Source organism: Neltuma alba, unplaced genomic scaffold (assembly GCF_004799145.2).
Source record: "Neltuma alba isolate B1F8T4 unplaced genomic scaffold, ASM479914v2 tig00008340_pilon, whole genome shotgun sequence".
In the NCBI taxonomy this organism is placed as follows: Eukaryota; Viridiplantae; Streptophyta; class Magnoliopsida; order Fabales; family Fabaceae; genus Neltuma; species Neltuma alba.
The window spans coordinates 1-11,392 of NW_021634995.1; the positions used below are offsets into that span (position 1 = coordinate 1).

The 11,392-nt window shown below is 35.6% G+C and overlaps 1 protein-coding gene across 3 annotated transcripts; it reads right to left on the minus strand.

Moving 5' to 3' along the window:
• Nucleotides 1-2,185: 2,185 nt before the first annotated feature.
• LOC114753973 (inositol transporter 1) lies at nt 2,186-6,319 on the minus strand. 3 transcript variants are annotated; one of them, XM_028942687.1, is made up of 7 exons: nt 6,052-6,319; nt 5,388-5,458; nt 4,387-4,722; nt 3,641-3,748; nt 3,358-3,543; nt 2,574-3,072; nt 2,186-2,493 (listed from the first exon to the last, which is right to left on the minus strand). In XM_028942687.1, the coding sequence occupies exons 1-7, from the start codon at nt 6,197-6,199 to the stop codon at nt 2,414-2,416; spliced, it is 1,428 nt and encodes a 475-aa protein (XP_028798520.1). In that variant the 5' UTR covers nt 6,200-6,319; the 3' UTR covers nt 2,186-2,413. The 3 variants fall into 3 exon arrangements, with proteins under 3 accessions (XP_028798520.1, XP_028798521.1, XP_028798518.1); XM_028942688.1 differs by adding an exon at nt 5,665-5,713 and having other exon boundaries at nt 2,186-3,072; nt 6,052-6,126; XM_028942685.1 differs by having other exon boundaries at nt 2,186-3,072.
• Between the last annotated feature and the right edge of the window lie 5,073 nt (nt 6,320-11,392).

Below are 11,392 nucleotides of genomic sequence, written 5' to 3' on the forward strand. Positions count from 1 at the left end.
CAAATACAATATACTAAGATCAAACTTATTACTTTTGTCCTTGAGTACTCATAGAGAAAGAGTTAAATTATCACTTTGTAAATATCGTTGTTATCTTAGCTTAAATCTTAGAAGTAAATTTATATGTAAAGATCTTGACTGTACCTTAAAATTTTTTTTCTAATTAACCCAGTTTATACCTTATAAAAGCAAGTGGGAACAAACTAAGCCTAAAAAAATTGCTGTCTATGTTTTGAATACACTGTGCACCGTTTTGAAAGAAGCATCCCCACCAACACGCCACAGAACTCCAACATGACAGTATGAAAGAAGCAATTGACGTGGCGTGTGAAACGAAGAAATTTCTCACTGCCGTGCCAGGCCCGATAATTATAATTAAAGATTAATTGATTTTGATGAATGCCTTGTAATTAATTACTACCTGATTGATCACGTGCATGCTCGTGCTGAATATTCGCCGCCGTATTTCTCATCAGCTTTAATGTTTAGTGACAGCTTAGCGTGAAAGGTTTGGAAATTTTCACACGAAGCAGCCCAGGATTGGTGGGAGGGGCTTCCATTACAATACATTCAAAAGCTGGCAGTACATGTATTCAAAAGCTGCGATTTGTTTGAACATTGAAGATTGCGATCGATTCAATTAAATGATTACTATTGGAACGAATGACACAAAGCAACCGGCAGGCGCATCAGAAATCGACCACTTTCCCAACCAATCTGGATACTTCTCGATCTTTATTTCGTTGGCGCTGTAATATGAAATTTTTTCATAAATAGGATTACATTATTAATACTCCAATGGCCCAAAAAAAAAAGTGACTAGTTAATACTCACTTCTACAATTAAAACAAATACACCCATTTTAGCTAATCAATCTAGCTATACAGACATGCCCAGAGTTCCATGAATAATTATGGTATCATTTAGAGTTCTAAATATAGAAGTCAAATAAAATATTCATTTTTATTTTTAAATATAACATTTTAATAAATTCTGTTTTTGAAACTCACGACTCCCTTCAAAGTCTAAATATAACACGGGGTTTTTCACAGGTGAATTCACTGAATTGGAGATAATTAATTTACTTATCTTTTTTATATTTGAAAATTAATTAATGTATGCAGGGGAATGTGGAACAAAATAGTGTTTAAACTTTAAACTCAGACTGTGAATTAAGGAGGAAAATGGCAAGGGTTGAGACAAAGGGAGGAAAGTGCGAATAAATGATTGGGGTGAAGGTAAACAAAGGGAGGAAAAGGCGAAGGATGGGTCATGCACGTGGACGGATGGTGACGGACCGATGGTGACGATGCGCGTGGTGGACCCCCACAACTACGACACCCACGTGGCCCCGGAGCCCACACGGCACTCGCTGTCCCCCCCTTCATTTTCCCTTTTTTTTTTTTGTTTTTTTTTTTTTGTTTTTTTTTTAACTGGTAACCGCCTTGAGAGCTCCTTATTACAAACGTGAACTTAAATTGGTCCAAGATTACCATTACTCCTACTATATCCTTTGTTTACTTTTTTGTGTGGTTTCCACATAAAATTAAAAAGATTATTAAATAAGGTGGATTATAATGGAAATAGTCTGGTTTTTAATACAAGTAAAATTAGTGATATTTTACTAAAATAACTTTGAACTGAATACTTTGTTAAATATTCTGTTTCGCATTGGAGGATATTAAAACAGCTGAAAGTATGGTTAATACTGTATTAAAATTATAAAGCGACGTAGGAGTAAGATGATAACAGTATATTTTAAAAATGATAACAGTATTTTTTTAAATTACCGAAAAAAAAACGCAAGGGCCAATTTTAATGAAATTGGAGAGATGGCATCATGATCCTGGTACAGGAAGCCCTCATCAGAACCATTAATATTAGGCCCCCGAGACACGCGTTTTGCGCTTTGGGACTCCCTGCGTTGCGATTCATTCAATCCTCCACACTCATGGGGTTTGCGCTTTGGTCCCCCACGCTTTAATGCCACTGCACTACTTTGCAGCTACATTATTATGTTGAGAGGACAATTACCATTTGACTCGCTTTTCAGCCAACCACCCAAGTAGCAGACGCAATTCCATCTCCATTTGTTGTTGATGGAAACCAGCCACCTACCTATCCGATTTCCACATTTATTACTGCCTAATAAATAAATAAATAACTGGTTAAGGTGAAAATGCCAATAACCCCACGTGAGAGTCATGCTGGTATGTTCTCGGGGACTCCTTGCACTATTTTTACACTCAAATCTCTTCTTCCCTTCTTCCACTTCTCATAATGGAACGTTTCTTGGCAGTCACTTAGTTTCGGCACTTCATGTCCCTATGCTTTTGACGCATGAAGTATCCCATCAACATTACATTAAACATATTGCATATAAATTGAATTTGGAGAATGACCATACAACGTGTCACACTGCTAGGGTTGAGTTCCATGCTGAAGAAGACTTTGTGTGATTTGATCCTTGCCCCAAGCTCTTTCCCTCCACATCTGCTCCACCTCATCAAATGTTAATCCTTTGGTTTCTGGGACGTACACAGCCACAAAGAGAAAGGCAAGCACGGCTATACCAGCAATAATCAAGAAGGTTGAGCCAGTCCCTAGGGCTGCAGCAATTGAAAGAAACGACTGAGCCACAATCAAGTTTGAAACCCAATTTACTGTAGCCGCCATTCCTCCACATATTCCACGATACTCTTCAGGATATATTTCGGAGTTTACTGTCCATGGTACAGGCCCCATCCCGGGCGAAAAGAAGGCAATATATAGGGCTAAACCCAAAATTGCAAGCCACCCATATAATCCATTTGTAGAGTCAGATGATTGGCTTGAAAATGACACAGACAAAAGGATCAGGGATGTGATAACTCCAGCTAAGCTATAAAGAGCCAATTTTCTCCTGCCTGCATGGTCAATAAGGTAGATGCCAAGAACAGTGCCAGCAGCATTCATGGCAGCTACTATGAGGGATAGGAGGAGAGCAAGCTCATTGGAGCGGAAGCCAGCCATTTGGACAATCGTCGGGCTGTAGTACATAACCGTATTTATACCTGTAAACTGCTGAAAAGCCTGCATACAACTGGGATGTTATCAGAATATTTCTAATTTTCATGGAATGATATCATAGATGTTCAAGTGCAGAGCTAATCCCAATAAACTTCCAGAATAGGGGCACTTGAACCTAAAATGGCTTAATCAGAGATGCGTGCATTTTGACAACAAAAAGGTCATGAAGCAGCAAAGCTGACATATCATTCACTCACCCACTTGAATCAGAGGTCAAAAGATGCACATATAGAACAGTATATTTTACCAAAACACCATATCCTCGTTGACTTGTTCATAGTTTATTACCTGCAGTCCTGCTCCAGCAAGGAATGCAAGTCTTATCTGTTTAAATTTAAAAACATCCCAGTATTTGATCTCCTTTGTTTTCTGATGGTCCTGCTCTGACTGAACTCTAAGAAATTCAACTTCATCCTCCAAGCGAGCAAAGTCATAGATCTTAGACAGCACATTAACAGCTTCATTTTGCCTATCCTGCACATCGAGACAAAATTATAAGATGGCATTATGATTAATGTCGTTGGAAAGCAACATCCTGAACTCCTTTTTTTTTAATAACGCGTGTCCGTACCTTCATGAAGAGCCATCTAGGGGATTCAGGCAGGAAAAGCATGAAGACAAATTGAATAACTGCCGGCAAACCTGAAACTCCCAGCATCCATCGCCATGTCCCTGGGACCTGACGGATGAAGAACGGGATAGGTTTTCAATGAAATAATAACAAGTTGGAAACAGAATATACGCTTAGACACTAGATCACTCTTTCTATCTCTTCTCATGCAATTTGTTTGAGGTTTGGAACAGTAAATCCTGAAACTCGTGAAAAACTAAAAAGCTCAAGAAATGTCAGCAAAATGTCAATTAATGGCCCGTGGCAAGTTTGTTCATAACGGCATGGTAATCCAACACAGGCACGTCGCTACTCAGTCGCTTCATGACTGAACTGACAGCTAGAACCAAGTACTTCGACTTTCCAGCTTAGGCAGTTTGACATTTCACAGCAAAATTACAAATCATCAGTCACTGCTTAAGAAAATAATCTTGGATCCTTCAAACTGTCATGTTTCAGGAAAAGCATTTATAGAAGATTTTATGTTGCATTTATCATAAACTAGTATTTCTCCATAGAAATGAAGAGCACATATACCGCAATGATGCCTGATCTTTGTATGGTACTTCTACAATGAGCTCAGCATCATATAAAATTTTAGAATTTCTACTACTTATAACCATCAATTGTATGCTAAGCTTGAATAACCTCTAATATTGTTGCAAGTCACACAAGCCAAACCCAAAAGATGAAGCACGAAAACTAACCTGTGTAAAAGCAAGATTTATGAGGTAGGAAAGAAACTGCCCCCCGGTTATCATAAGCGTATTTGTGCTAACTAATCCTCCTCTTATTTCTGATGGCGATGCTTCTGCAATATACACTGGTGCAGTAACAGAAGCTATGCCTACACCCAGCCCAACCAAAAGGCGTCCCAGTATGAGAACATAAGGATCTGGTGCAGCAGCCATGACAACTGATCCCATAGTAAAAATAACATCAGCGATAAGTGTGGCTTTCTTTCTTCCATAAGCATCGTTAATCCAGCCACCTACTGCTGCCCCAATAATTGCACCAACAACAGCCATGCTGACAATTACTTCCTGGCAACACAGGTAAACATATCAATCCAATGAGAAAGCATATTAAGAATTTTTCTCGAGAAATCCTCAGAATTTTGGTGCGTCCTTTCACCTCTGAGCAGCTTGTCATGAAATGCTCAAAAGGTCTCAGCAAGAAGAACAATGATATATTGCTGTGGTTCCATCACAACTAGATTTCGGATCCTATGCATTGCATGCAGCTTGAGATCGGAAGCTAAATTGTTCACGACTCTATGTACAATGTGGCTTCCAATAGGCTGCATATGTTAATGTTGATGATTTGTGGTTTGAGTTATGTATTTGATTGGAGAAAAAATGAACATATTTTCAACAACGTCTCTTGGTCCTCACGTTTGTTATGAGATACAATTGTGGATATGGCTCCTCTTAAGTGATGTGCTTGACCAAGTTTCCAGGGAATTTCAAACACTGATTTGAAAGAGTAAGGGCAAGTTCTTGTGTTTGCGAAACTTCTGTTTGCTGGTTTCTTTTCTATTCTTTTTGTGTTTTTCCCCCCTTTTGTAACAAGATTTCTCCCCCCCGTAAACGCATCGTCTCACTTTTTTCCCAGTAATACATTTTTTTTTATAAAAAAAGATTGATCTGTGCACAATGAAGTCTACTTCTGAGCTCCCAACATTGAAAGAGGGCATAGAATATTGTACCTGTAGAAAATTACTGTCTTTCACTTCCTGAAAATCATCTTTAATATACAGAAGGGCTCCTGATATAACGCCTATAATAAACAGCATTCCGACATGAGATTTTTTCCTTCTTTCTTTGTTTTTTTGTTTAATCAGAGAAGTTATTCAGAATGAGCAACACTTTCAATAATACATTTAGTCTGTATGGGATATTAGCTATAAGAGCGGTTCCCATGATGAAAGTATAGTGATAATAAGACATTGTGAAGAAAGTTAATTTTCACATTGCCTTTGTTACCTTTTGAGAAAACTTATATGAAGCCACATATTCATGCATACAAGTCAACCTGGTTTTAAAGAAAGAATTTCTTTCAGCACAAGCCTCCCTTCTAAATGCTCCAACACTAGAAGCTAAAAGAAAATATGTATACAGAGCATATGTTAGTGATCAATAAATCATGTCTTTTCAATGGTCTGGATATATTTATGCAAGGAATAGGTCAACAAACCCTTGATGCTATGCAATAGGGAGGTTAGTTACTTACTGAAGCAAGAATAAATTAAACTTTACCTAATGCACCAATCACAAGGATTTAAGTTGAATCAAATATGGTCAGAAAAGCTTAATCAGTGGTTATCCTATTTCCACTCATCGACACTATAGTCGTCACCAATAATTGTGTACCTGTGTCGTAACCGAAGAGCAGTCCACCGATGCCGGCAACGGCAGTGAGTCCCAGAATATAAGGGTTCTTGAAAAGAGACATTTTCCTCTCAGGGTATAGATCTAAATACCCTGAGCTTCCTGGCGCGGACTGCATAATGATCGTCATCGTCGGGTACGAAACAAGAACACTCTATCTAAGTCAGCGTACAATAAGCAAATCAACACAGAAAAGACCCTGATTGAGCCACTTCACGTTGGAAATATTAACCCCCGAAATGGCCAGTGAACATAGGAAGAGTCATAGGCTTGGAAATGAGAAATACAGTGAAGAGTGGGAAGCCATGAATAATTTCACAGAATCGAAAATGGGTTCTTTTTTTTTTTTGGACTCAAAAATGGGTTCACACTAGGGAGGAGTTACAATCAGAATTTGCAAAAACATGCTACACTGAGCTATGGGAGTGGAAGAAAAGCTGGACGATTTCAGAGAAGAATTTGAAGCTTTAAATTCTGTTTGAGTAGTTTCCAGAAATAGAAATCAGCAGAGCAGCCACGCGCTACTGTGAGGACGAGGGAACTGAAACGTCAGCGCCAGCTGGAAGCTATCGCCGTTGTGCTAATCCGGTTAAAGGATGATGTGGCGCCTGAATTTTAAAATTATTTCTTACGGCAATATGTTTGGCGCTTTCATATAAAGTAATAAATTAGTTCAAATAAATATTACTCCTCCGATATTTAATATAAAACCCATTTAACTAATTTGATTAGATTAAAAAAGTTAGGTAAGTTAGTTAATTATAAGAAATATGACATGTTTTTCCTAAAACACCATGATTATCTTTCTTAATACCTCTTTTCCTCTTCTACTTGATTATGGTTGAGGAAATATCTATAGAGGTAATTTAGAGAAAATTGATAAATATAAGAAATAGGTCTTATATTTAGGACCAAAACCAACTCAATAATTGGGTCCTATATTAAGGACCGGAGGAGTACTTCCTTCGGTATTTAATATAAGATCTTGTTTAATTTTTATTTTGGTTTCAAATATAAGACCTCAATTCATTGTGTCTTTCATGTTTATATATTTTTTTCAAGATAGTTCTTCTAACAATGATAGTTATAACCAATATACTTGATTAGTAAAAATATTTTAGGAAAGACAACACATTTATTACAAATAATTAATTTAACTTTATTCTTTAATCTCTTTAAATTAGTCAACTAGCTTTTATAATTAGGATTAAAGGTAGTACAATACTGGTACCAATATTTTTTTGTGCCAACAAAATATTTCTATCCTATATACGTTTATAAAATATTTTTTTGGTATAAACTGAAAATATAAATTGTATTCTGAAGGTTATTATAAAGACGGTTCAAAGATAGAACGCGGTTAGAGCAAATGCTTCGGGGAAAAAAGAGTGGCTAGAGCAAGTGCTTAGATTGAATTAAAAAAACTTTATGATCATTAAAGACTCTAGAAACAAAAATAATTGAAATGACAAAGAGCCTCTCCCCTCTCGGTGAGGCGGGTGGCATACGCACACGGGAATGCCAAAGGGAGAGCTGCAGCACAGCGTTGCATGGCCGGGTCCCGGGTCCCGGGTCCCGGTCCCACAGCGAGGCATGCACACTTTTGTCCCATTAAACACAATTATTGCGTTTCTTATCTTTCGCCAAAAAATAATACTCCTCCGGTCCTAATTATAAGACCCAATTGACTTATTTGAGGAGATTAAGGAAGTAAGTTAAGTTGGTTATTTATAATAAATAAGTGTTGTTATTCCTAAAATATCTTTGCTAATTAAGTATATTGGCTAAAACTATCATTATTAGAAGGATTATCTTGGAAAAAATGCATAAATATAAGAGACAAAATGGATTGGGTCTTATAATTAGGACCAAATAAAAAGTCAAATTGGGTCTTATAATAAGGACCGGAGGAGTAATAATAATAATAACAACAACAACATTATGATATTAAATATAAGATTTATTTTATATTACTCCTCCGGTCCTAATTATAAGACCCAATTGACTTATTTGAGGAGATTAAGGAAGTAAGTTAAGTTGGTTATTTATAATAAATAAGTGTTGTCATTCCTAAAATATCCTTGCTAATTAAGTATATTGGCTAAAACTATCATTATTAGAAGGATTATCTTGGAAAAAAATGCATAAATATAAGAGACAAAATGGATTGGGTCTTATAATTAGGACCAAATAAAAAGTCAAATTGGGTCTTATAATAAAGACCAGAGGAGTATAAAATAAGTTTTACTTTTAGAATTGGAAGAGTATAATTTTTTGTCCCTGAATTTTAATCCTATTTGAGTTTTGATCTCTAAAATTTTAAGTCCGTGGTTTTAATTATTAAAATTTAATTTGTCTTAACACATTAGTCTCTAGAAATGTCGCAGCATTAAAATTTACTTTAGTGTTATAAACCGTAGTAAAATGATGATATCTAATGAATCCTGTGTATATATAAATAATAAAAATAAAAGATAAGCCCTTAAAATGCAATGCAAAAAATGATTATAGAGAAGAGAATGAGTTTTCAAAACATAACGTAATTAACAATTCTTCAAACAGAGTGATAGAACGGTAGGAAAAACAAACGCTAAACAATTACGTTTTGAAAGCCTTTTTTTTTTTTTTGCTTTATTACCCATACAAGATCCATCTAAATGATATCCCGTAGGTCCGCATTACTACTTCATTACTGTTTGCAATATTTTTAACACCGTTATATTTGAAAGAATTAACGTTTTAGAATGAATTAAATTTTAAAAACTAAAATAACAAATTCAAAATTTGATATTTCGAAACTAAAATAGATCCAAATTTTAGGAATAAAAAATCATATTAACCTAACAAAAATTATTGCGTTTCATCATTGCTTGTTGTCCCACTCCAAACATGATCATTTTCTGGTTGTCAGGAAAATAATTATAAACAATAATTTGACTCTTCTTTTTGAAGATAAACAACATAATTAAAAAAACACAAAACATGCCCTACTCAAATACAACTTACCCAATTTAAAGATATGATTCCTTCCTTATTGTAATCACAATAATACAGTAGGATCGTCACCCAAGTCTTGAAGGAAGAGGGGCAAATGAATTATTACTATACATAATTAACATCACCTCATTCTCAGAGCCAAAAATACCAAGTTTCATCCATCACTCCACCTGCCAAGAAGTAACAAGCAGATCCATCTCTGCTTGGAAGGAAAAAAAGAATGTGGGTGATTCTAAATCTCAGGCGAGTCTCAACGGTTCCAATCCTCTCTCTCAGCAGATGGAATATAACATCTTTGCAGGACGAACGTTATCTAAAATGCAAGTTAAGGTTATGGGATATCTTTCCCAAGTGGAACCAAAATTCGAAACTTATTGAAGCAGCAGCTGACAACCAACTTAACTACCTCCCGAATTCCTATTTCCATTCCCTTCTTACAAATGAAACTGATGTGGAATATAATGAATAGTTTCTCCATGAGGACGTGAGTTTGTAAAGAACCGTGACAAATTCAACTTTCCTGAGCAACCGTTCTCGATAACTTAAGCCCAACATGGAAGGCCCCGCTTCTAGTTTATCCTTCAGAATATATTTATTTAACGAGATTGGAGTTGCGAACTGGTTACATAATTGTAGTGAGGTTGGAATTGCTTGCTCGCCCGACCCGATTTATTCTTATGCAAAACAAATAGGAGTGCGACTTGGAGGAGCGGTAAGTTTCCAAAAACATCTTCGAAAGCAGAAACATATGAGCAGACAGCCCATAAAAGTACAAAATTAACCAGATTTCATTTCCCAAAACACGATTAAGTGCACAAATAATCGCTGATTATATTAATATTTATTTAAATCTAAAATATAATAATAATTTCTCCTGAGTTAAATAGTAATTCAAATGCTACTATTGTCACTCATAATCCATGAATAAGACGAAGAAGGAGAGATCAAGAGTACCTGTATCGTAGCCAAAGAGGAGAGGATCAGAAAACTTCAAATCCTGTGTTTATTCTTGACATCGCCCATAAGCTAGTCACAAACGAATCAAACGCCGACGCTGCAGAAAGACGACAAATAGCAATTTCATAATTTTTCTTTCAACAATTTGGTCCGATCCGACAATTTTGTGCTTATCTGGAACGTGGCTTGGACACAAGCGAGATGACGTGGAAATGTGGAATAATGAAATAGTAGAAGAAGATGGATTAATTTCTTACATCAGCGTCGCCACATATAGAACATGATAATATTGGGCGAAGTTGATGATATCCACGAATTGAGGAGGCAATGGCGCGCGTCGGTCTGCGATAAGGGCCTTGAAATTTGAGTCGCTTTCCCTCTATTTGGTACACGTGGCGCGCCTTGTGAGATCGCGATGGAAAATGTTGGTGGAAAGGTTCAGGAACCCAAAAAAGGGGGGGGGGTATTAGAGCAGCGTGAAATTCAATGACTTTGAATTACTTTATTTTAAATGATTTCGTCATTTGCAAAATAAATATGCAAGAAATTTTATCTCCAACAAAATAAAATTTAAGTGCTTACATGGATATTTTAAAGGAAAAATCACCCAAAAAAAAAGTCAAAATTATGAAATCGCGAATCAAATATTTTGTCAAAAATTTGTTGTCAAAACTTATGCAAGTCTTGTAATGGATCTTAATTTGTAATTTATAATTTTTATAATATTTTTAAAGAAAACAATCCCAATAAGCGCGTCCATAAATTTGTAGTACTCTTTTGGTTTTATTTATAGGACAAAGAGAGAAAGATATTTTTTAGTCCTATTTATAACGTATTGAGAGAAATTTTAGGTTAATATACAATTTACTCTTCATTTGTTATTGTGTTAATTTTATTTATATGAAATATAATGTATATTAACTAAAGATAAAATTAAAAAATTATTGGATTTTAAATGAGAATTAATAAAATTTAAAATTTTTCTTAGTGTGTATAAAATACACTAAAAATAATTTATAAATAAGACTAAAGAAGTACTTTATATTCAAACCATTTTCTTTGCGGAGGTAAAAACATTTTGGAAGAATTATAATCAAATTTCACACAAGAGAAATAATTATCAAAAAGTCTCAATAACAACCTGAACAGCCTATGACAACAAGTCTTATAATGAGAATGACAGTTTTTTAGACTTGTTTTTAATTATTTTTCTTACTTGGAACCCTAATTCTCCCAGACATTTTTCTCCGATTTGGTGAAATATTAGTTGGCGCATGATCCAACGTAAAGAGGACAGCACATGAAAGGGGAGCCCGTGAGTTGGGTCGGACGAGGCCTAACAGAAACAATTTTCACGGTATTTTCTTTT